This window comes from Pteropus medius, unplaced genomic scaffold (genome assembly GCF_902729225.1).
Source record: "Pteropus medius unplaced genomic scaffold, Ma_sr-lr_union100, whole genome shotgun sequence".
Taxonomy (NCBI): Eukaryota; Metazoa; Chordata; class Mammalia; order Chiroptera; family Pteropodidae; genus Pteropus; species Pteropus medius.
Window position 1 is genome coordinate 22,146,948 of NW_024354502.1, and position 27,865 is coordinate 22,174,812.

Consider the following 27,865-nt stretch of genomic DNA (forward strand, 5'->3'; position numbering starts at 1 on the left):
CTGTAGCTAATTAAGTATCTGAAAAATACACTTTAATGGTTCTCAAGTGCAAAATAATACATCAAAACATGCCTTTAATAGTTTATTTTGTTAGGCAAGTTCACACAAATAAATGCTAACAAAATTGTTCACTTTTTTTATATTAATACAAAATTAGAAAAATCCTAATATCCAATAATAATGTCCACCGAGACTATAATTATGAAAACCTATATTTATTGGCACAGGAAGATATTTTTAATATTGGGGAGTAAAAAAGCAGGTACCGAAGAGAATGTATGATATGAAATCATTTATGTAGAACTGCATATTTATATATCTAGGCATAAAACATTACCTGAAAGGAAGTTTGCCAAAATATTAACACTAGTTAATCTTTGTTATAGTATTTCAGATGATTCCTAATACTCCTAAATATTTATCTATTCTGTTTTAATTCTGCAGTAAGAATTTAACATAATAAGAATAAAAAGATATTCTAATTTTAGAAAAAATGAATCACCATATGACTTTACATATTATCAAATATGAACGTGGTGAGTAATGATGTCTGTTATGTAAACCCTTAGGAATCAAGTCAGTACACACAGTTTTTCAAAAAACCTGTCTCTTGAGTTTAAAATGAAAAGAGCTGGACAATTTCCAAACATTACTAAAAAAAGTTATGAACATGATTACAACTTTATTAAAAATTTATGGGTATTAGAATAATACATGCTTTTCATATCTCTCATTACCTCTTTTCCATTTACACTGTTCATAGGCATATCATTAATCTGCAAATAAAGTTACTACATAAGTAAAAAACTATCATATTAACAAAGTATTAACCTCTGATATAGTTCTATAATTGTTTTCTACTGCTTAATTATGAATATCTGTAAAATCTTCTAAGTATGTCATCAGCATAATGCCTGTTAATATATGATCATCAATTGTCAATGAGGATGATATCTTACACATTCTAATACTAACGAATATTTTTAACACATCAACTTAAAAAAAGAAACTGGTCGAACATGATTATCTTAAACACTGCACATAGCCATCAAGCAGCCACAAGGTGTCTTCCTCAATTTTATTTCCATCTGTCCAATACTGTTACAATACACTCATTTTTTTACAATAGTTATTTTACTGTCATTTACCTGAAAATCACTGTAATAAATAATAATGTTAATAAACAAATCCACTTGGTTTTATGACACGAATGATGGGTAACCTCTTTAAACGGATGTCTTTATACAATGAACAATCAACCAAAAGGTATTCAGTGCATGTGCTGCCATCATTTAATAGATTCTGAAATAAAGTGAGATCAAGTGATTTACACGAAGACTGGATTCCAAAATTAGAATTAAAATTCAAGAGTAACAGCCTCAAAGTTAGATACATTTCTTACTTCATATAACATGAATCTTTTCTTAGCTATGCTCTATCACTCTATATTTTCTAAAAATCCTCTTTGAACTAGACATCAGAATGGCATGAAAAAAAGATAAGCAAGAAGCACAAATAATTTACTTTGTTTATAATTAGCTGTGACTCAAAATAAACCATAGCCTCTATTTTGCACATGAATGGATCTCATGTATAAAATTTACCCCCAAATAGAATCACGTGAAGCATATTTTGTGACCCTTAGACACAAACACATTTAGACCTCATTTAAAGTAAATAATTTCTATTATATCTGTTATTTTATATTTTTAATGATCTGAGTATATGTGATAAACCCGAGCACAGTAAAATCATCTAAGTCTGTGTGTTTAATTTTTATAAATTTTAAATATACAATATCTAAAAAAAAATCTTCAAGCTATTAACTTCAGAGGCTTATTTCAGAGGCTATAATTATTAAAAGTAACAGATAAAGCTAGTCAGTAATTAAATTGATCACATCCTCCCGAAGGCCAAAAACCAAATGGATGACAACAGAACTCAACATTTTCCAGCTGCTGAGAAGTAGAGGCTTTCAACATCAAGATGCAAGCAGGCATCTTATTTTCCCAGGATTTCAAAGTCCACATGCAGGATGCTGTTCAGCTATTATAAATGAGTAATTCAAGTAGGGCATGACTGCTTCTTGTATTAACTTGATAAAGATGTTTCACTCCAAATGCATCAACTGTTGTGTTAAGTCATCCCTTTCACAGGCTGACGAAGGATTACTTATGCTATGCTTTGTTAACAATGAATCCAATAATTTTTTTAAAAAAGATTTATTAACTTCTGTATTTGTTTTTCTAAGGCTAAAAATTAAGTTCCACTTAATAATTAACTCCAAGTTAAACTACCTACATTAAACTACATAAAGTAAACACAATTGAATGGTCCCAATGCTTACTTTAATTTGAAACAGTCTTAGAAAACAAAAGTATAATAACAAGTATTTTAAATCACATTGTAAAATTAGAAAGTGTAAGTATGATTTTCTGATTATAGTTATCGGAATGTACTGAAAGACTTTAGGAGGAAAACTAGCCATAAATATATACTAAACACATTTAACAATAATTAAACATCTTATACTTTTATAAAAATATAGACTTAAACTAATACTAAGAACCATTTAAAACAAACAATATAAGCCAATCGAAAGTATTTGCAATGCTTACACCATAAGAATTTTCAACTCACGCAGTCTTTTATCACTCCAGGTTTAAATATCAATCCTTTGAGAAACTTTTCCTAGTATCATTTAATGCTCCCTTCTTCCATTCACATTAATCTTTCCCCTCTACTTTCAGATAAACGTACTTTTCTCCCACTCAATTACAGCATTTGTTAAAAGTTAAGGTTGTTAGAATTAGCTGTAGGTGTATATTACGCAGTGGGGCCTTTGAATGCCTTTTTATACCAGCCTCTCTAGCAGTGTCATGCATGCAGCTAGCAGTCAATAAGACAAAAATTAAACATGATTCAGTGAACTGAATAATCAATGATACAGGGTCTGAATTTTTCTACAGTCTTTGCTCTGTGGTATAATTGTTAAGAGTAGGAGTTCTAAAGTCAAACTGCTTGAGTTCTACTTAAAATGCCTAGAAAATACCGGAACCAGATGAAGAACCAGAGAAATGTTAGTATTAAACTAACTGTCTCTATCACACTGAATAAAACTTGCTTCTTATTCCCTTGTTCTTCATCTCAATGAAAGGTATCCAACTGTGTGGGCTCTCCAAACCAGAACGCTGGGTGCTTGCCTACTGTTCCCTTTCCCTTAGCCATCATATTCAAATAACCAAAAACTCCGTTCATTCTAACACATTACAATACCAAAATCTGTGTAATTCTCTCCACTGACATTATCATTTTTTTCTCCTACCTAAATCTCCCTCTCTCCTGTCTTTTACCCTCATCCACACTGTTGCCTAAATTGGTTTCAAATATACATATGGTAAAAACTTTTAATTGATCCCTTTTGGTACTCAGTCCAAAACCTACAAAATGACTTTCAAGGCCTTTCATAATCTGAGGGGACTTGCTGATCTCATCAAGCATTAACAATTATCATGCTCTCATTCCACTCTAAGCTACAGTTACACAAAACTTATTTACAGTTTCTACAAACATGACTAACTGTTTCTCTTCTAGCTCATAATTAAGGTCTAATCTTGAAGATGACTAATTCCAGTAGCCTTTTCCAAATCTCAAGTCTGGGTAAAGGGTTTCCTTCAATGTGAACTCATACTATCTTATTTTATAGCAATATTTTAACTACCCTTTAGTTCTCTGCTTACCTGTATGTCTCCCTCAATGAACTACAAGCTCATTAATAAGAATTAAAAGAGTCTTTTTCATCTGTATATCCCAAAGTTCTGGCATGAAGTAAACAGGTACTGAATAAAGACAAATAACTCTCTGGTTACTTTAAAAAGGGCCATTTAAATACATATACATAATAGAAAACACACACACACACACACACACATACACACACACACACACGCACACAAGAAGAGCCAGTTTCACCTCTTCCATTCATTAGCTGCTGGACTCTGATGACAACATTTGACCATCTGTAAAATATTTGCTCTATTCCGTTCTTCTGGACTAGAAATAATCTTGAAACTCTTTCTCTCCTAAAACATATATATTCTTCTACACAGGATTAGTAATTACAACAAAAACTTATTTTCAAGATAACTGACAATTAATAATTTAATCTTTATATCAAACTGATTTTTAAAACACCTTATCCAGTAACTTCAAGTTTAATGTTGCCCATTCTTCTTTCCCTCCTTCCTCTGTTCGGTGGTTACCCACCACCTGTCAGTGGATTTTAGTCCCAGCACCTCCTTTCTTTCCCCAAAGATTATTTGCTAAACTCTGTCTGCCTTTCACTTAAATCAAAACTCACTGAAGATTTTCTGTTTTGTACTATCCCAGATAATTGACTAATGATAAAATAAAATTTCAACTATATTTTGAAGACACATTTTAATTATAAATAGAAAACAAATTATAGAAAAAAAATTGTAGGGAAAAAAGTCATTTTAAACATTTTAACATTTTATCACTAGACTAAAACTATTTAAGGAGAAATGTAAATTGCTATCTTGAAATCTAAAACCCCCAAAACATCTTTAAAAACTAAGCTGTAGACTCTGCGGCTTTCAGAATATATATGTGCTTTCAAATTAAAATTTTACTTAAATATTAAAAGAATGTAAGAACTACTGTGCTAAAATGTCTACTTGTAAGCAAAATAACCATTATAATCCATAAATAACTTAGTTAAAAATAAGTACTTTGGAAAAGAAGTATTTTAAAATAGTGTTTAAATTTGCAGAAAATATCAACTATCATAGAAGAGAATATGAATGAGAAATGACTCATAAACCCAAGCACTGATATTAACTGTTAAAAATTAACTTTTCTATAATATATGAATAGATATAAACATGTGAATACCCTTACATTTTAAATAGTCTTTAAATCCACCTTGGATTAATCTCTTAGGATATAGTCTTGGAAGAGGGATAATAAAGGATGACCACTTTTAAGGTCCTTAATAAATTTTATTAAATTGACTTCTGGAGACTTTGTACCAATTCATACCTACCAGACTTCTATGAAAGTTTTCATCTCATAAATTTCTCAGCTTGTAGTTTTATAATCTATTAAATATCAAATTTCTCAGAGGTAAAAATCATTCCTTATTACTGTTTTAATATCTACTTCTTTGACTATTCATAAGTTTAAATTTTTTCATGTGTTTTTGATCATTTGTATCTTACTTTTACCTCCTTTGGCCATTTTCCTGAAGTGTATTTCCATTTTTCGTTTTGTTATCTATCTATAATTGAGTTCTGCACAACTTTGTCTATTATATTCCTGAAAATACATTCACAGTACTGCAGAATTCCATCTTTTAAGTGGAACAAAATCAGAGAAGATAGAATTTTTACATTTAAAGAATGGCTTCTTACAGTTTAGATAATACCAACACATTTAATTCTCATAAGAAAAAATACAACATAATAAATCATGTACTAAAATAAAAATGTCATAATCAAGAGAATGTTACTTCTGTAAAGATTTGAAACTCTCTTCTTGTGTGTACTCACATGCACGGGCGCACGCACACACAAACACACTGTTTACTTTCCTTCCTCCATCAATCTCTCTCCCTCATTCTTTCCTTCCCTCCTTCCCTCTCTCTCTCTCTCTCTCTCTGTGTAAATGCCTAAACCAGTGCCTGACAGTAGATACTCAAATATATTTGTTGTATAAATACTTTTCCCAGAAAAGCTCTTAAATAATTTAGAACATATTATTTACCTATAAACCAGGTAAAAACATGGTATTTTACTTAATTAACAAAAACAAAACAAAAGGCCTTTTTCTGCAAAGTTGTACATATTAACAAAGCACCTGGCAGTGAGAACATCATATGATATATTTCAAATCATATCATATGATATTTCAAATCATATCATATGATATTTCAAAAGTTAAACTCAAGTTGCAGTCTATAAAATTAGCCCATAATTATTCAACAATCAATATCTCTCGTGGACATGAGAAAACCGTTACTTCATCACTGCCCTCTGCTGGTGGTATCATTTCCCTTTAATTTTTCCTCCGTGTACTGAATACTTTGCCTCACAAAATTACTTCTGACCTTCCTTTATATTTAAACCACCCACAGCTAAAAATAGTCTCACCATCTGGAATTTAGTAAGGCTTGTAGGAAAAGAATCATGCTTCAACGAAAAGCTCTGCATTGTCTAGAGTACACCCTTCCAGGCTATCTTGAGTCTGATTCTATGGGCACCTTTCATTACCCTTGGGTTTTCTTAAATCTATAAATTGTAGATAACTAACAGCAATGCAAAATAATTCTTGGCTATAAATGCAAATAAATTCTATCATGTAGTTCAATTGACCTCCCTTCCCCACTATGGAAGAAGCTAGTTTTGTGTCCATTTCCAATTTTATTACAGTACTACTAATCAATAAATGTCACTTTTTTTTCATTCTCATTTGATCTGGTTATAACATCTATATGGTTCTCTCATTGATAATGATGTTAATAATCTTTAACATTTGTCCATTTTATATCTATTTGAAAGTCACAATTACTTTTTTTAAAAAACTATTCTTTAACAAGCTAAATCCAGACTACATTTTTCTCCCACAGACCAATTAGAAATAAACTGATATGGACCTATACACAAGAAGGCTATGCTCAAATGGCAAAAATCACTTCCTTTGGGCCATCCTCTAGTTAGCAAATACCTATCATGCACTTGCCATGATCCCTGCCCTTAAAAACTCATAGTTTCATGGGGGAATGAACCCTATAAACAGTTATGACTGTTTGTCATGTTATATGGTCAAAGTTCTGTGGTGCTGCTTAGAAGGGAGTAACTGGGAAGGGAGGAGAGAAGGGAGGGAGGAAGAGGAGGACAAGGAGTATAGGGAGCAGCCTGAGGAAGTGAAATAAACAAAACAAGCCAAAACTCAGAAAAGCACTCAAACTTTCATACATTAATGGATAACTGACTCATCATTTATTTATAAAACAAAGCTATGACATAAGGATGATTCCTATGTATACTGTAGTGACCAAAAGGGATGCAAAAGCTATCTGTGGAATCAAGTTTCTTCTAGAGGCATAAAACAATCAAGAGGAAGAGTCAGGTAGCAAAGACTGATGTGAATTTCACTAAGGCTTCTACTCCTCTTTTGGCCAATGTGACACCTTACAATCAATTTCAAAATCTTGACAGGAAATGCAAAAATAAAAACTCACTTTAAAGACATATCACTAAAATATAAAATAAATATTAATAAGCTTTTTGATCCATATAAAACTATACAAAACATTACACATTTTATAGCAAAGTTCACTTCAAGTCCATTATGACCTGAAATATTTTTGTACAGTAATTTACTACGAATGAAGCTACTATCTACTTACTTTGAATACCAGTTTTCTTTTACTACATGAGTAGCGAATAGTGCAAAATTCTTGGCCTTGTGCTATAAATGAGGGAGAAAACTGGTCACCCACAAGCCACAGAGGATTTCTCACGTTGGCTTCCTTCCAGAATCTGGGACCTTTCAAAGGAGCAAACAAAGTAATTTCCTGTTGCTACTGAGTCTGTTCCTGACTCCTAGCATCATGGCATCCAGCAGACATTTCAATCTGGAAGATGGTTACATTTTCGCAACAGGTAAAGAAAGGATTTGCTGCTCCTGCATCAGAACTGCATACCCTTAGGTTTACAGAGTTAACTTGAAGAAAAATCTAAAGTGGATAGAGATGAGTTGGATGTAGAGAACAAGGTAGGAAGGGAAAAGACAAGCAAAAAACCTTAAGTTATAAAGGAAAAGAATACTTAATATAGGGCGCTATTTTGTATAGAATAATTTATAAAGTTTGTACTATTTTATAGATTACAATGTACTTGAGAATATAGTATTTAATTTACACAACAATCCTAGCAATCAGATAAGAATATCCTCATTTTTACAGATGAGAAAACAATACTCAGGGAGGTTGACTTGCTCAAAGTAATATAGTTTATAATGGATGAATTTGAACTTAGAATATAAGTTTTATAATTCATTTATTCATTCATCCTTGGAGTCTATATCGCCTAGATATATTAGCAGTTTCTCTACAGCAGAGATTTGATGAATCATTACATTTCTATACACAGAAAATGTACAATAAATATTTGTTGGATGAAGAAATAAGATTATTCTAAAAAAAGCAATAAACATATAAGAATGCAAAAAAAAATACTAGAACACATGCCTTTATTTAAATAAAGATGAATTTGAGAATCAAGCACAGCAGAGTAACATGATTTGAAAAAGAAAAAGAATTTAAGTATATATCTCCTTTAAAATAAGTAAACACATGTTTTAAATATACCTATATATTCCCTTAATTACTATTCTAGGCAGAAATTTACATTTCTTGTACTTGAAAACATTGTGCTGTGTTATTACAAGATATTTATTAATCTTCTTCCAAAAGTAATTAAAATCAAAATCCATTTTGCAAATATTTTACCAAACCTTTCATTGTGTTTGTGTGTGTGTGTGTATAAATGGTAAAAAAAAAAATTTTAAGCAATTGGTGGGATAAAAAATTCTGTTCTACAAATGCAACATTCTGAAAAGGCTATGTCCTGGTAAACTATCATGATCCTTTAGAAATTCTTTATATTATGATTAAACATCACTTTGCTCCTATATTCCCACATCTAGTTCATATGGTAAAGAGATCAGTAAACTTATTTTTATGAGTAACATCTTTAACATTTGCTCCCCTTTCTGTGCTTGTGATTAAATGTAACATTTTGAAATCCCAAAGTTCTGAGAAAAACATAAATCCTTGTCTCACAGCTGCTGTTTGACTCTAGAAACACATGCATTTTCTTTTCAAGCATCTACCATCAAAACTCCCAAAGGACTTCGACTGGAGAACACCTGCATCTCTTCATTTAGTTTCAATAACAGAGTCTAAACTCCAAAATTACAAAAATAGACGCTCTGTTCAGCTGTAGTTACATTTTGCCCCTAATTCCCGTGAACAAAAATGCTAGGAGCATGAAATCATTCAGGCAAGCTCTGTCATCAAGAGGATAAGATTTTTTGCACCAGAAGCCCAGTGGGAACATGATAGAAAACTGGCAACAATTACAGATAAAGTACATAGCAAAGTCCTCGGGGAGGAAAGAGGAAATGTAATAAGATAGATGGGTATAATTTTTACACATTTATGCCCAAACCACAAATGTGAATTGTCTTTAATTGCTACAATATATAAGCATTCCCACTCATGTGTCCTGTCAAAAATACTAAAAACATAACTTCAAGGCAATTCACTTAATTCTACTCTGTAAGGAGAATTTTTTTGGAATAAAAAATGTTCCCCATAAATTAAAATTTACAATCTAAAATGCTGTCTCCATTTTAAAAACACCAAAAAATTCACCAATTCTGAATGGTTAAATAAGAGAGTATTTGCCAGTATGTTTTAATCAAAAAAGAGAACTACTCCCCAATTTAACTATGAATTTCCAGAGACTAGACTTGTAATTGTGACTTTGCTTTCCAGTAACAATCAAAAGTTGCCTATATTTGATGGGTAAAATATAAAATAACTTTAATATGACAATCTACTAAAGTTAAAACACTCATTTCTGAAACTGATTATACTGGAAAACAGGAAGAGTGGCTTAAACTGTATTTCATTAAAATGATATTTTAAGAGGAACACTTGTTTTCCATTATTTTATAGTAACATCATAATTATATACTGCTATCTTTCTGACCTTAAAAAATATTTTGCTTTTTATATAGTAAAAGTAAAAACACCATATTCATCTCAGTTAACTATATAGGTAACTATAGCTGAGCAGATACTTTAAAAGATATGCCCTTTATTAATAGTAGACCAAAATCGATTAGATGAAATTTCATAGGAATAAATGTGAAGTTTTTCATGTAAACTAATAAACTAATGTAGATATGTAAACTATGGAAAACTGCCTTACAGTAGTTTATGTGAAAGAGAACTCAGGTTTCCAGTGGCACATAAACTCAAGACAAATGTAACTAAATAGAAGTTCACTATACAAATCTGAGAAATATACTCTACTTTGTGCTATGTGGAGGATTGTGTTAAATTTTAAGAGACATTTTCAAACATGTAGTGAAGGTAATCAGTATGGCAATGAATCTGAAGACAAATTATATGGGAAATGACTAAAATAAATTTACTATGTTTAGCCTTACTATTCATTCAGTTTAAAAAAAAAAAAAGTTTTGTAGAATATCAACCATATGCAAGGGAGAAAGAAAGTGCAATTGAACTAGTGTTGAAATTAATAGCATTAAGAGGGAAGTATGCCCATTAATTGAAATAGTGAATAATGAAGTATGAAAGGGGTGAGGGAATTTTATTGAGTTTACTTTTAAATGCAGCAGGCACCATTAAATAATACAGAAGGATATGGTCAAGGGGTGGCTAAAATTTGCAGTCTGAATCTCAAAAGAAAATAAATGCACAGACAGATATAAACATATGGTTGACTGCTGAAAACAGGAGTATTTTATTAGATCATCCAAATAAAAAGGACTAATACATAATCTTGGAAAGGACTTATATTTAAGGCACAAAGGAAAAAAAACATATTTGAAGAGGGAAATGAAGATGGTCCAGCAAGAATCAAGAATCATTGTTGTGGTGTCAAGAATTCCGAACCTAAAATTTTACCCTCCAACAGTGTCATGAATGCTATAGAAGAAAGAAGATTCCTGAGTCAAAGGACTGTATTATTCATGGCGCAGCAAGCAGCATGAATATCGATATATCTGCATCAGTACCCTTTGCTCCCTAGTTCCACAGAAGTAACAACAAAGATATATCCAGATGGATATCTGCACATGCAGTGTGATACATAATAAGTGATGAACCCTTGGTTAAGGAACCAAATCTTTTATAATGGACAGTAAGGAGCATGCCTTCCATTGTCTTCAAAGAGAGATACTGGATCTCTCTTCCAAGGCCCTTAATATACACACATCTCTGAAGAGATGTGTGTAGTCAGTACCTTCATTTACAAGATAAGCAAAAACACAGAAAGACCTATAGAGAGTTGTTTCTTAACACTTGAAAGCCAAGAGACTATGGTTTCTCTCTGGCAAATGCCGAAAAAAAGGATGAATACTGAGAAAGGGAAATGGAGTTAAGAATGATAAGATAATGGGTTTTGTCAGGTATATTTAATATTGATGTATTATTCAATGTCACTTTTAAGACTAAAACCAGACCAAGAAATGGAAGTTGCAGTCTAATGAACAGTGGATCTAATAGTAATTAGAACTGTCTAACAAATTAAGATACTGGTAGATATTCTCTCCAATGGTAGATATATGCAAAAGGAGAAGAAGAAGAAATAGAGAGAAGGGAAGAGGTTGCAATGTATTGAGAACTTACTATTTATCTGTCAAATACATTCGTACTATTGGCAATCTGTCATAAATGTTCATTTATTCATTCATTCAACAAATGATTTTTCAAGCTTTTCCTATGTGCCAGGTAATGTTAGGCCCTGGAGATAAAATAAGCAAACAGTAATTAACTCTGCTCTCACAGAACTCACTGCCAAATGGTGAAGACAGATAGCATTCAAGTCACACAACTATATAAATACACACTACCATTATGTGTTATGAAAAAAAAGTACAGTGAGCTATGAACATGAATGTAAAAGAGGTACTTAATCAAACTGGGAGGAAGGGAAAGGAGCATCAGGGAAGGCTTCCTTTAAGAAGTAGTCATCGAGCTAAGATCTTAAGACCAAGCTGGAATTAAACAGGTACAAAGTGAAAAGGTAAGCATAGTTTTGAGAATCCCAGACTAAAAAAACAGCATGTGCAAAAAGCATAATCACCATTGAGAAACTGAAAGAAAGCGATCTGAAGCAAAGGACTAACACTGGCTTAAAAATTGGAAACTGAAATGGATGACTTCTAAGTTCCTTTAATTCTAAGTTCATAGTACTTTGTGATCATTTTATATTTCTAAATAGCAGACACCTCCAAATTTATTTATGTATTAATACCAGGATTAACCAAGATTCAGAACATTTTAACAAGCAGAACTTGCTATAAATCATAGGCAAAATATAGCACAGGAAGAACAAAGTCTATATTTAAAAGATAAGGAAAGAAAAAAGTTTAGAACCCATTTTAAAATAAATTACAAACATCAATTATAGTCATCAAGTGCTTCTACCTCTGAAGGAACCAAAGTAGCATCTAGTTTCTCTGTCTGACCCATAATACCTACACCAATGTAAGAAACAGAAGTGTCATTAAATGGTTTCTATGAATAGTAACAATGAATACAGTATGTGAGCTGGCCCACTAGACTCCGCACAAGAGGCTTCAGCTGCTTCACTGTAATCAGTCAGTCAAGTAGAGAATGCAACCAAAGGAAGAAGAGGGAAAAGTGAAAAGGTAGTTGCTAAGACTTCAAAGACAAAGCAATACCATCGCACCATGAAGTTTGGCTCTTTTGACAACGCTTAATATGAAGTAAGGAAGGAGATCTTCAAGTTAAGAACTTTTTAAGCTAGGAAATGAAATATCCAGCAGTATGGATCCTAAGGTTATATGATAAATATAAATAGCCTAGGACAGTGGGAAAACATTATATAGTTAGAAGTCCCAGGTTCAAGTTCAGAATCTGACTTGCTAGGTACTTGGACAATTTTTAGGTCTCTATTTCCTCTTCAGTAAGACACAAATAACATTTGCTGTTCTGAATAGTCTTCTTTTGTAAACAAGTAAAGCATTTACATGAAAATGATTTTTAAATTGTAAAGTATTATTTTTATAATGAGTTTTACTAATACAATGAATTTTTTTTTCAGTCATGTAAGTACGTACTTCCCATTTATAAAGCTGTCCATTCCCTCACATTCTGAAATTAGAGTCAAAAAACTCTGCCTCTTTATACTAAGCTTCTCTCAAAACTCACTTCTATATAATATACTCAACATTTGCTGGCTCCAAGCTTTAATCCCCTGTCTTCAATTTGGGAGCATATGCAAAAAGACAAAATTTATCTGAGTGAGTATATGCATAAATTTATTTATAATTTGTCTATACTATCGGTTATACACACACACATCCAATTTAAATCTTGTTACGGAACATAAAATTAATCAATATTATTTTAAACTAGCTTTAAAAATTAATACTTATGAGGTCTCTCATAACCATATCATAAATACCTAAGCCATGAATGTGGGTGGCAGTACCAAGGTGAATGGAAAATTTAAATATAAAAATGCTCTAAATCAAGTATGTGAATGTAGTTTAAGTAAAAACACATTATATTTTAGGATTAAAACATACCCAAAGGAGTATTTTCAAAGCACCAAATACATGATCACATTAAAATTTTACATGTAAATCCATAAACATATCACTAAACATAACATTAATGTTGAAGACTAAGTGAATTTCCTTAAGAGCAAGAAAAAAAAATGTAAAACTTTACCCTAAAAATATTGTAGGTATAATTTTTTATAATAGTTTACTTTTAGGCCAGTTTAATAAGTTACAAATGCAAATACATTTTTGGACCCCAGAAATGCATTTAAATTACAAAGAACAATATGCATATTGTTATGAGAAAGATGTGATTATTATTTAAATAAGCTTGACTCATTAATTCATTCTGTGCATATGGCAAAAGCAAAAACACAGAGTCCCTGTTCAACTTAAGAATATGTGGTATATACAAATAAGCTTATTCCCCCCTTCTTAGATATCAAAATTCTAACTAGACAATCTGGTCATTTTAATATCATTTCAATGACTTGATGAGTTTAAAACAAAACCTATCAAAAACTACTACTTGGATAATTACACAAAGGAGTTTACCAAATAGCATATTTAAGGGACACAATTAAATAGCCATTAACAAAACCCTGATGTTTATTTAACCACTGATCTCTTCTCTCTAAAAGAGGGGTTGGTTTACCTACCACATCTGGCCTTCCTCCTGTTTTTTGAATTAAAGTTTTATTGAAATACAGTCACATCCATTCATTTACATATTGTCTATGGCTATTTTTATGCTATAACAGTGGAACTGTATAGTTGAGACAGAGACGATATGGCCCACAAACTCTAAAATATAAGTTATATGGACCTTTACTAAAATGTTTATCAATCCCTACCTTAAAAGGTCGGTAAAATTATATCCATAGTCACAGTCTTAGTCTGGGTTTGGGCTCTACTCTTAGGCAACTATTTGAAACCACTTCCTCACTGACTAATTCTAAAGAAAAATTCAGGCTCCCTCTCCCGTATGCTTTTAAGAAATCAACATACAGCTATCTTATTTCTAGTTTCAGTGACTGACTATCATGGCTTTACTAACCACATACTGCTGTTACTGGTCTCTACTAACCATAATTTATTTCCCCCAGTTTTCTTTGATCTTTCTGGTATCTCCTCTCAACCTGATAGGTATGGCTCCACTATTACGGTATTGAATAAAATAAGACAGATTACAGGCAAAATGCTGCTAGAAAATAATGTAAGTCTAAGAAATAAGATACTGGCCTCTGAGTTTTTTTCTTAGTTCCACCAGCAACATCTTTTCCTTTTTGCAAAACTACAAAAAGCCTAAACACCTAACTTTAATATGGCAAACTGTGGGTAACAAAGTACTACTATCTTATGAAAAATACTTTTTCTTTCCAGTGTTTTAAATTTCTTTTCTTCCTTTCTACATACTGCACGATATGGTATATTTTAAAACTCAGTTGAACTTAGTAGTCATGAATCTAAGACTGTTATACATAAAACTGAATTTTATCTCTCATAAAATAAAATCATTATTGCTAATAAACACATCATTTATCAAAAATGACACAAAAATACTTCATTTGTCTCTTCAAAGAGCACAACTACAGAGAGTACAATGGATACAAAATGTTTCTTAGAAGTCGAAATTTGAAAGCCTTACTAGAAAATAAAATGCAAAATGAGTGAATAAAAGTTTGCACTTACCAGAATTATGGCAGTAGTCCATATACTGAGGAACTTGGACTGTGAAGGCTATCAAATCTGGAGCTAAGAGAGACTCTGGTTTTCTACTCTCATTGAGCCACTTGCTGCTGTGAAGATCTTTAGTGTCAGAAGGACCTTGAAGCAATGGAATCAACTTCTCTTTTCCACTGTCACCTAAACAGAAACATTAGTGAAAAATATCTTATATAATATAGAAATAGTTTAAGGATGCATGATCTTAAAATATACTAACAACATTTCAACTATATTTGGTAATTTTAGCTGTACATTTAGTTATACCCTAAAAAAATATGACTGATAAAATTAAAAGCATTTTTAATTCTTAAAAATTAAGTTTTAATATTTATCTACTCAGTGTGGAACATGTTTAGAAAAGCTCATAAAAGGAAACAAAATGAACACAGTTTTAATATTCATTGAAACCTATACCTCTTTAAACTTATCCAGAAATTTAGTTTGCACTGAAAAAAAATAAATTATGAATAGTTTAAGGGAAATATTATGAATAAAGTATTGGTAGGAAGGTGAAATCAATTATGACCTCAAACTGAAAAACAGCTGGGTTTTCTGTTTAATTTTACTAACAACATTTTAATTTTTAAGTGTCACATATATCTATACCTCCTATTCTCCCAAAAAGTATAAGAATAAACTTTAATTTTTCTCCCTCAGAACGATTCTTAAAACTATGTAGTTTTTCCCTTAAACAAAAATTAATTTATTAAAATAAAGAAGTATCATCTTGGCACAATTAATAAAATTTTTTAAGTAAAATAAAAAAATTTAAAACCTCTGATTCATAGGAACAATGAGTAAATTCTTGTTTCAGCAACGCTCCTTGTAAAATACAAGGCCAATTCTCCTATACAGGCAATAAAGTTTTACACGGTCCAGCTGCACATACCTGGGGCTTTGGCACAAATTTTTATTGATCCCATGGTCCCAGAGGCGCATTTGACCAATGATGTGCTGCAGTACTTCAATTCAACATTCTGGATTGAGCCCTCAAGAGTTGGCAGGGGATTCTTAGATTTCACACCTAATAAAAGAAAACTGCAAATGTACTAGCCGATTGAATTTAAATAATTTTTATACTCCTTCACCAAGGCATTTAAACTTAATTATACTTTAATTATCTACCTCAGATGTTCTTACAGTATTTGCGTTAGGTTTCATAGTTTAGTGTTTAGGAGGTGAAAGGATGCAATTTAAAATAAATGAGCTGAACTCTCATAACTATACCCATATCGTCAGCTCTTGATTAGTAAAGCTCAAGAAATAAAAGTAAATATTTTAAGCAAAAATTTATTTTAAAAACATGAGATATTAAAAATCATATTTAGTTTTAGAATACAGAGTAAGATTTTTATTTTTGAAACAAATTTAACTTAATATAAATTGAGTTTCATTTAGGCAGAGACATTTAATTTAAACAGGGCATTTCTAGAGTAAACGGACTTTTCAAAATATCTTCGTCAGGTGGAGCGAGGAGAGAAACAAGGTAACTTGAAACAGCTCTTACGTTAAAATGCAATAATAGCTTATAAGCAAAATTGCCATCCTGTGTGTAGATCAAGAAAAAAAGGATTCTATATCAATTAACGAAACTAGTGGATATTAACATCTCTATTATATGCTACTTGGGGAAGGGCATAAACACACAGAAGGGAATAATCACCATAAATAAATGGTAGACAAAACTTAATTCAAAAGAGAGAAACTCATTTTGGCCCTGAAGAGTAGGTGAGATTAAACAGGCAGAGAAACTTTAAGATTACTGACAACATTGCAGACCACTAAAATGACGGCAATGATGAACAACTCCAACCAACTAACATTTACATTTACTGAGGACTTGTGTGTTGTGCACATTTCTCATTCAATCTTCACAACAGGCCTATAACAAAGATGTTTATTATCCTCATTTTCAGATTAAGGTATAATGAATTAGAGGTGTTAAGTAATTTTTACTCAAAGTCCAGTACTTAGTGAAAATGTTTTGTACAATTTGATCTTATCACATAAGACTTTACAACTTATTTTGCCTATATTCATGAACATCTACCAATATAATTTCCCATCTTTTCACAATTTCCCATTTGGTCAAATATATATTATCTTTCATACTTATCTGAACTTCCTTTCAGCAGAACTATGTATGAATAATTAAGAAAACCATAAATTTTGTGATAAATATATTAAACATTATTCTGAAATCTTTTATCTCAAACTTTAGTGTGTTCAAGAAGCCCCATAATACTCCAAGAATCTTCCTGAGATGAGGTCCAGGAATCTGAAGTAAAATTAACACACTACATGATCTGCAAATGGTTAAAGGACATCAACTGAAGAAACACCTTCTCATACTAATCTTTACTTCAGAAGGACCTATTAATTTACTAATTTCTATTTGGTTGTTAAATAAACGTGTATAGACTAGTTGCTACTTTCCAATATTCACCACTTGTGTTGTTTCCATTTGAAGTAATATCTACTATCCTCAAAGCAGGAGTCTAAAATGTTGTTTATTTATATATTTTTATCATTTTATCAGATTTTTATCAGATTCTAAAAACCCATAACTTAAAAAACGTAAGCCAATATCTCAGAAAATTAAGTGGTATCAACAATACTTAAATAAATAGTAGCAGTAATAGTAGTAACAGTAGAACTTGTTATTATAGCACCTAATATTCACTCAGTACTAAGGCTATGCACTATGCCTAGTTTATTTTATTTATCCATCATCTTCCCACCCACCCATCCCCCCCAAAAAGCAGTAGCTGTTATTATTCCATTTTACATGTGGGAAAACCAAGACTTAGAGAAATAAAGGTTTTGTCCAAGGTTCAAGTCAGAAAGTAACAAGGCCTGAGTCATATTTGTCCTTTCAAGAAAGCAAGCTGAACTACCCTACATATTTAACACCTACTGTAGTAGTAGGAAATTATAATTAGTGAATAGTTTATCCTACTCCAATCATTAGGTTAGATGCTGAGAGGGATAAAATAACAAACTAATACCCTCCCTTAGCCCTCAAGTCCCCATTGTCAGACTCTCATTCTGTGCCAATTTTTCAAAAATATAAAGAACCAAGATAGTGGTAAGCAGATAAGAGCTACTGAAAGATATTTTAAAGGGTTGCTGGTGGTGTTCAAAACTAAAAAACTGAATTAGTTTCTGGCAAGAAAATGAATACAAATAGGAAGAAATGGATTTGTTTTTAAATTATTTTATAACACTGCTTCTTTCATAGCTTACCAAGTTTAGGACTCTACCTTAAATCACAAATGGTAAATCTTTGTTAATATCTAATGCATGTTATACATAAGACTCTTATAAGAAGTTGCTTAAAATCTCTTCTAATAAAAACCTCATGTACCTGTATAAAGCATCTTGGTTTAGACAAATACTATCAAGAAGTTAGCTCACATGTTTATGATCAGTTACATTTCTCAGATATTTTAAAACCTGTTTTAATAACTAAAACAACATTATGCATAATTTCTCCCTAAGAAATGCTTTTTTAATAATTTGTTCTTATTGGCTTAAGCTAATATTTTTTAAAAATAAATTATAGTTATCTCTTGATAGATTTCAACAACAAAGAAAAATTGCTAGTAAAAAACAATCTTGGTAATATAAACTATAGATTTTGGGTGATTATGATGTGTAAATGTAGGTTCATCGACTGTAACAAATGTACCACTGATGGGGAATGTTGATATCGAGAGTTGCTATGCAGGTGTGGGGGCAGAAGGTACATGGAACTCTCTGTATCTACCCCTCAATTTTGCTGTGAACCTAAAAACTACTCTAAAAAAAAAAGTTTTAATAACTTTGGTTTTTTTTCCACTCTACCCTCAAATCATAATTTGTAAAACCTCCCAAATATAAGCACGATAAAGGTAGAGAGAAGCAAGAGTATTGGCATTAAACAACTCAGGGCGCCATTAACATTATGTGCTACATGAATGCTGCTTCCAGAAATTGTGAAAGAAAATCTGCTAGGGATGTTAACTGGTGAAACAAAAAAGGCAAAAGCTCTGAAACTAAAAAAGCATGGCTTTGGATATAGGCAGCATTACTTATCCAATAATTGGGTAGTTTAAGGAAAGGCACTATTTATTGTTGTTACATGTGGAAGCCAGAATACTATAGTTACTGTTCAACATATTTAACTCTTAAAAATCAGCTAAACTTTATACAGAACTTAATTTAGAGAAAAGGTAGAATATTTTGATAAAATGTACAGTCAGCTGACATGAGCCAATAGGACAACCACAAGGACAGTGACACTTGAAATAATGTCTTTATAAAGCACTCTCACATAAATTTATTCAAATACTGCTGTCACAGTCCACTTGAGGAAGGGAAGAGGGAATCCTTAAGGCACTGCAATTGAAATACAATTTTATATTGCACACACTATCAATGAAATAATCTAAAAGTACTGAATTTTTATAATATAAAATAATGCACTATTATTTCTTCTCCTTGTAGTACTTGCCTGAAAAATACAAACTTCTAACACATTCTTAGTTCTGTGTTGCAGCATTAACCCAGATTCTTTTTCCACCAACTTTCTTGCCTGCCATGATTCTTCCATTCTCACTGAGACCTTAATCTTCAGTGTCAACTCCCCAGTGTTGAGGTGTTGAGTAAAGAATTTATGATTCTCCTGTAATGATCATCTTCAAATTAAAAGATGAACTAATTTGTTTAAGCCAAAAAAAAAAAGATGAACTAATGACAATCGTCTGTATATCTGTGTAGAAGTAAAGAATTAAGAAATCAAACTACATGCAAGTTTACCTCTGTTCCCTCCTTAACCATCACCAAAAGACTGTTAATAAAAAAATTTTAGGGCCCTAAACCAACGAAGATATGAAAATGAAAAGACAAGAATTGAATGTGCAGCTCACAAAGAGGCAAGAACTGTCATCAAAATTTTTAAAGATGGTTATCTCATGAACAAGTAGCAAGAAGATGACAGAGTAGAACAGAGAAATGTGCCTGTGGGTAATTAAACTAAGAAGATAAGAATTAAAGAAACCAGGTAGGTAGTTCAGAGGTCAGAAATGCAGATGAAGCTAAAAAGATGAGTAATGGCTAAAAGTCTAATGACTATGGATTCTCTCCCTTAATTCATGCAGCCATGCAACTACCTCACCATTCATTCTGGTAAAAGACTGAAGGATTCACACTGGAGAGGTTAAACCAGAAAAACTTTGGACTAAGGGATACAAACAAAGAGTCCATGCTAAAAATAAGGGATTGTCTAAAAAGCTATATGGAGAATGTGTACTGGTTAATGAGATCTCCTTTTCTTTTACTAAGAATGCTGAATGTCAGGCTTATAACCTCCAGGAAAGAAATGGAAGGATTTCTCTTTGTGGAAAGTGGCTAATCCACAAAAAAGAAACCGGAGATAATGATAACTGATCCCCCCCACCACCAAAAAAGGAGTTAGGGTCCAATTCCCCTCCATTGACACCAGCCATTCAACAACCTCCAACTTTAAACAGAGGTTTAGTACTTTATTCTACAATATAAAGAACCATCAGTTATTAGGTAGAAATCACTAACATGAAAGGTAGAGATGAAACACACACACACACACACACACACACACACACACACACACACACACACACAGAAAAGGAACTTGGGGTAAACAGAAAATATCAGGAACAGAAAACTTAAAATGATAACAACTATCCCCAGAGATAGTACAGAAAATATAACAACAAGAACAAGATGTTTACTTAAATTTTTCAAAGAACAAAAAGAGATCTTAGAAATTAAAAACATATTAATTCTCCTTAAATTAATAGAAAAATTGAAAAATAAACTTGAGAAAAGCTACCATAAATTAAAACAAAAAGTCCCAAGAGATTGAAAATGGGAGAGAAATAACATTAAAATTAAAGGATCAGCAAAACAAATATCTTAAAACAAAAAGTTCTAGAAAGAATTATTAAAACAAAGTGGAGAAAAATCATCAAAGAAATAATTCAAGATTCCCCCAAACTGACAGGAGTTTCAAATTAAAACGGTATACCATACATCCAGCACAACAAATGAAAAAACATACACATAAAACTCTACCACCTGAACATCTAGGTTAAAGCAAAGTTCCTAAAACTTCTGAGATAAAAAACAAAGAAATACATTAAAGCAGAAATAGGTAATATACAAACATACAACATACAATTAGAATGGTGTCAAACTTCTCAACAGTAATACTGGAAACAAGAAGACAATACAGCAATGCTTTTTAAATTATGTAGGAAAATGATTCTCAATCTATAAATCTATACACAGCCAAACTATTAATCACATATGAAGTTAGAATAAAGATTCTTTCGGACATGCCAGATCTGGAAAATGTTTATTTCCTCTGCTGGAAAGATAACTAGGAAATTGTGTTCCATCAAAAAGAAGGAGTAAATCAGGAAAGAATAACATGTGATCCAAGAAACAGGAAATTCAATATAAGAGAATTCCTAAGACTATGATAAAGGAAACTTTAAGACATTCCTATAGTAGGACTAGAATCAAATATGACTGAAATAGGAGGAAAATCAAAATAATAATTACAAAAATTAAAACTAATTATCTCTTGTGTTTGAACATATTAAGAGGAGACTTATGATTCTGTAAGAGTTTGGGGTAATCAACATTAACCAGCCAAAAATAAAAGGCAGTTATAAACACTAAGAATAAAAGTTGCATGAGAAAAAAAATATTTAATGCAAGTATATTATAATTCATACATGTATAACCAAAATACATTAATAGTGATACAATTTAAGCAAAAATTGTGATATAATTATATTAGCTAATTCAGGGGGAAGGAAGAATAGAGATAAAGACAATAAGCATTGGTCCTAAAAGCTAAAGCCTATTTGGTAGGCAAAGTAATGTCCCTTCCCCAGAAAAATGCCCACATCTTAATCCCCGGACCTTTGAATATGTTACTTTATACAGCAAAGGAAAATTAAGGTTGCAGATGGAATTAATGTCACTATTCGGCTGATTTGAAATAGTTTATCCTGCAGCATCCAGTTGGACCCCATGTAATCACCAGTCCCTAAAAGTGAAAGAAGTAGGCAGAAGAGGAGAGTCAAAGAAAGACATGTAATGACAGAAGCACTGTCATAGAAAGGCTCTTGCTGGCTTTGAAGATGAAAGATGAGAGCTATAGAACAAGGAATGCAGGTGGCCTACAGGTAGAAAAGGCAAGCAAACTCTTGTGGTAGCAGAGAAGTATGTAGATATTATCTAAACATGGAAGATAAGAAAACTACAATATAAGCATTTTATTTAGAAATTTAGAGGTAAATATCTAAGAATAAGCTGAAAATGACTGCCTCGAAAAAGCAGTGAAGCTTAAACAGGGGCCCAGAAGACAGCCCTTTTTGTTACAAGGTTTGCAAGACTATAATTTAACAAAATAAAAGGTCATTCAGGACACTCAAGCAATCAGGACATACGCTAGATACACAAAAATAATAAAATCACTGGATAGTGAACCAATCATAAAGATTTCTTAAAGAGGGAAGAGGTAAATTCTTTAAAAGTATGCATTGAAGGACTAGGCATCTTTGCAGAGTTATTAAGGAATATTACACAAAATAACAATAGCAAAGCACTTCCAAAAGGTTGATATCATAGTAAAAGATAAGCATTATCCTTTCAATGGAAGAATAAAGGGAGAAAGTGAAATGAAAGGAAGATTTATCACATAAGAAGAAAGTGGAAGTCTGAACAAAAGTGCCTGGGTAGGTAAGAACAAATAAGAGGTGTAACCAAAAGGCTGCCTAAAGCTAAGACTCAGCAGGTGACAAAAAAATGCAAATGGCTCCCTATGATAACACAAGCAAATAGAGACAGCAAACTTAAAAGGTCATGGTTGTTTTGTTATTATTGTTTCTAATAATTTTGTTATTTTTAACATGAAAAAGCAAATGAAGTGACATTCTAGGATTAAGCCAAAATAGCTGGGTAAAAAAAAAAAAATCACTTAACATTTTCAACAGAATATACAATATAACCATTGAACTATAACCAATTAATAAGTGTGAAATAAAAAGTAATCTCAGAATCGTAGTTTGCAGTAATATTTAGGTAACGGAAAAGAACTTTAAATATTCACAAGGAACAAAATAGTCTTACTTTTCATTGTTACACCCCTACTTGCATCTCAGCAATCCCTGTCCATATTTTCATTACTAGCAAAAAGAGAGTAAACAAATATTTACCAACCAACATATATCTACAGATCTGCTTCTCTGATTCTTAACTTTTAACATCAGTGATGGCAAATAAATATTTGACAAGTAGACTCAGCTCCATACTGACAGAATGATAAAGAGATAACCTTAATTTAAAGCAATATATTCTGCCAGCTGGTTTATGACATAATTGTAATATAAAAATGAACAAAATAAAATTTGCTTCTAATTCTAAATTTCTATGAATCAAAGTTTTACTCCTACCATTTCTGTCATACTAACCATGTACATTACTTGAAAACTAATTTGCATTATTAAGAATTAACGTGCTCCAAAATAAGTTAGACAGAGAAAGATAAACACCATGTGATTTCACTGACATGCAGAATCCAAGGAACGGAAAGAACAAAGAGAAAACAGACCTACAAATAGGAGGACAATAGGTGATGGCCAGAGGGGTGGGTGGTTGGGAGAAATCGGTGAAGTGTTAAAGAAGTACATATTAGTAGTATAGAGGGTCACAGGGATGGGGAGCATGGCATAGGGAATGCTGACAGCAGTAAGGTAATGGCTATGTGTAGAGCCAGAGGGAAGACAGAGCAATCAGGGAGATTGTTTCATAAACTATATAAATGTTTAACCAATATACTGTATACTTGAAATGAATGAATGAATGAATGGTCTACCTAAAAAAATGAATTTTAAAACAAAAGCTATAATAGACCAAAAATGGCATTACAAAATGATAAATCGATAAATCAAGAAGACATAACACCCCATTGACACCAATGGACAGATCTTCCAGGCAAAGAATCAACAAGGAAACAATAGGCCTAAAAGACACACTAGAACAGATAGACTTAATAGATATTCTCAGAGTAGTTTACCCCAAAGCAGCAAAATATACATTCTTCTCAAGGAACATTTTCAAGGAAAGACCACATGTTAGGACATAAATCAAGTCTCAATAAATTTAACAAGACTGAAATCATATCAACCATCTTCTCTGATCACAATGGTATGAAACTAGATATCAACTACAAGAAAAAAACTGAAAATACACAAACACATGGAGGCTAAATAACATGCTACTAAATAATGAATGGGTTATTAATGAGATCATGGAAGAAATCAAAAAATATCCAGAGACAAATAAAAATGAAAACATGACTCAAAACTTATGGGACACAGCGAAAGCAGTCCTAACAGGGAAATTCATAGCAACACAGGCCTATCTCAAGAAACAAAAGCTGAAATAAACAATCTAACCTTACAATTAAAAGAATTAGAAAAAGAACAGCAAACAAAGCTCAAAGTGAATAGAAAGAAGGAAATTAGAAAGAGCAGAGTGGAAAGAAATGAAATAGAGTCTAGAAAAACAATACAAAAGATTAATGAAACCAAGAGCTGGTTCTTTGAAAGGATAAACAAAACTGACATACCCTTAGCCAGACTCATCAAGGAAAAAAGAGAAAGGACTCAAATAAATAAAATCAGAAATGAAAGAGAAGAAATAACCACAGACTCCACAGAAATACAATGGACCATAAGAAAATACTACGAGCAATTACACACCAACAAACTGGACAATCTGGAAGAAATGGACACATTCCTAGAAACATACAATCTCTCAAAATAGTCAAGAAGAAACAGAAAATCTGAACCGACCAATTACCACCAATGAAATAGAATCAGTAATGAAAAACCTCCCCAAAAAAACAAAATTCTGGACCAGATGGCTTCATATGAGAATTTCACCAAACATTCAAAGAAGAATTATCACCTATTCTCAAACTATTCCAAAATATTCAAGAAGAGGGAAAGCTACCTGACCCCTTTTATGAGGCCACCATACCTTGATTCCAAAACCAGGCAAAGACACTACAAAAAAAGAAAACTATAGGCCAATATCTCTTATGAACACTGATGCAAAAATCCTCAACAAAATATTAGCAAATCGAATCCAGCAATACATTAAAAATATCATACACCACGATACAGTTGGATTTATTCCTGGGATGCAAGGTTGGTTCAATATCTGCAAATCAATTAATGTTATACACCACATTAACAAATCGAAAGATAAAAACCATATGATCATATTAATAGATGCAGAAAAAGCATTCGACAAAATCCAGCAGCCATTTATGATAAAAACTCTCAGCAAAGTGGGAATAGAGGGAATATACCTCACATAACAAAGGCCATATATGACAAACCTTCAGCTACCATCATACTCAATGGGAAAAGACAAAAAGCATTTTCCTTAAGATCAGGAACAAGATAAGGATGCTCACTTTCACCACTCCTCTTCGACATTGTATTGGAAGTCTTAGCCACAGAAATAAGACAAGAAAAAGACATAAAAGGCATCCAAATTAGAAAGGAAGAAGTAAAAGTCCCGTTATTTGCTGATGACATGATAGTGTGTGTGTGTGTGTGTGTGTGTGTGTGTATATATATATATATATATATATATATATATATAGAACCCTAAAGATTCCACCAAAAACTGTTAGAACTGATCAATGAATTCAGTAAAGTAGTAGGTTACAAAATAAATATTCAGAAGTCAGTGGTATTTTTATACACCAATGGTGAACTTTCAGAAAGAGAAATTAAGAAACCAATCCCATTTACAATTGTGTCAAAAACTATAAAGTACCTGGGAATCAAATTAACCAAAAAGGTAGATGACCTGTTTTCAGAAAATTATAAGTCACTGAAAAAAGAAATTGAAGAAGATACAAATAAATGGAAGCATATATGGTGTTCATGGGTAGGAAGACTCAACATCATTAAAATGACCATACTACCCAAAGCAATCTATAGATTCAATGCAATCTCTCTCAAAATACCAATGGCATTTTTCAGGGAGCTAGAATGAATAATCCTAAAATTTATATTGAGCCATAAAAAAAAAACAACAACAACAACAACAAATAGCCATGGCAATCTTGAGAAAGAACAAAGTTGGAGGATTCACACTACCTGATACCAAACTATACTACAAGGCTACAGTAATCAAAACAGCATGGTACTGGCATAAAAACAGATACATTGATCAATGGAACAGAATAGAGAGCCCAGAAATAAATCCATACCTATACACTCACTTAATATATGACAAAGGAGGAAAGAATATACAATGGGGTAAAGACAGTCTCTACAATAAATGGTGTTGGGAAAATTGGACAGATATATGCAAAAATAGAAGTTGGACCACCTTCTTACACCATATACAAGAATAGACTCAAAATAGACGTAAATGTAAGACCTGAAACTATAAAACTTCTAGAAGAAAACATAGGCAGTACACTCTCTGATATTATTAATAGGAATTTCTTTTCAGATTTATCTCCTTGGACAAGAGAAACAACAAAAAAATAAACAAATGGGACTACATCAAACTAAAAAGTTTTTACACAGCAAAGGAAACCATCAACAAAACAAAAGGACAACCAACTGTTTGAGAGAAGATATTCGTTAAGGATACAACTGATATGGGGTTAATATCCAAAATATAGAACTTATACAACTCAACAAAAAAAAAAACAAACACACAATCCAATTAAAAAATAGGCAGAAGACCTGAATAGATACTTCTCCAAAGAGGAAATATAGATGGCTAATAGACATATGAAAAGATGCTCAAGGTCGCTAATCATCAGAAAAATGCAAATTAAAACCACAATGAGATATCATCTCATACCTGTCTGAATGGCTATCATCAATAAATCAAAAACAAGTGTTGGTGAGGATGCAGATAAAAGAGAACCCTCATTCATTGTTTGTGGGATTGCAAATTGGTACAGCCACTATGGAAAACAGTATGGAGGTTTCTCAAAAAAATAAAAATGGATATACCTTTGACCCAGCAATTGCACGTCTGGGTATTTATCCAAAGAAAACCAAAACAATAATTCGTAATGATCTACACACTCCAATATTCATGGCAGAACAATTTACAATAGCCAAGATATGGAAGCAACCTAAATGACCATCAACAGACAAGTGGATAAAGAAATTATGATTCATTTATACAAGGGAATATTACTCAGCCATTAAAAAAAATGAAAGCCTACCGTCTGCAATGACATGAATGGACATAGAGGTTATTATGCTGAGTGAAAAGAGTTAGAGAAAGATAAATACCATATGATTTCACTTATATATGGAATCTAAGGATCACAAAGAACAAACTAATCAAAAACAGACTCACAAATATAATGCACAATTTGGTGACGGACAGGGGGAGGAGATTTGGGGGCTGGGATAATGGGGTGAAGGGTTAAAGAAGTACAAATTAGCAGTTGATAGCTGGTCACGGGGATGGGGAGAACGGCAGAGGGAATGCAGTTAGCATTAATATGATGGCTAGGTTGAGGGCCAGTGGAGGGAGGGAGCAATTGGGGGGATCGTTTTATTAACTATAAAGATATTTAACCAATGTACTGCATACTCGAAACTAACTTAAATAAATACATTTTTTAAAAACTGAATTAACCTGCTCCTATTTCTAACCGCTATGCTGTATACCT

The 27,865-nt window shown here is 32.1% G+C and overlaps 1 protein-coding gene across 16 annotated transcripts in view; it reads right to left on the bottom strand.

The window, feature by feature from the left end:
* VPS13B (vacuolar protein sorting 13 homolog B) overlaps positions 1 to 27,865 on the bottom strand; it is a 685,469-nt gene that overhangs the window by 474,101 nt on the left and 183,503 nt on the right. For 15 of the 16 annotated variants that reach the window (XM_039853834.1, XM_039853836.1, XM_039853835.1 and 12 more), the window contains 2 exons: positions 15,989 to 16,123; positions 15,064 to 15,237 (listed from right to left, as the gene is read on the bottom strand). In XM_039853834.1, the coding sequence (XP_039709768.1) occupies positions 15,064 to 15,237; positions 15,989 to 16,123 (309 nt within the window). Of the gene's footprint in view, positions 1 to 15,063; positions 15,238 to 15,988; positions 16,124 to 27,865 lie in introns of those variants that run through there. The other variant, XR_005650917.1, reaches the window with a different exon arrangement.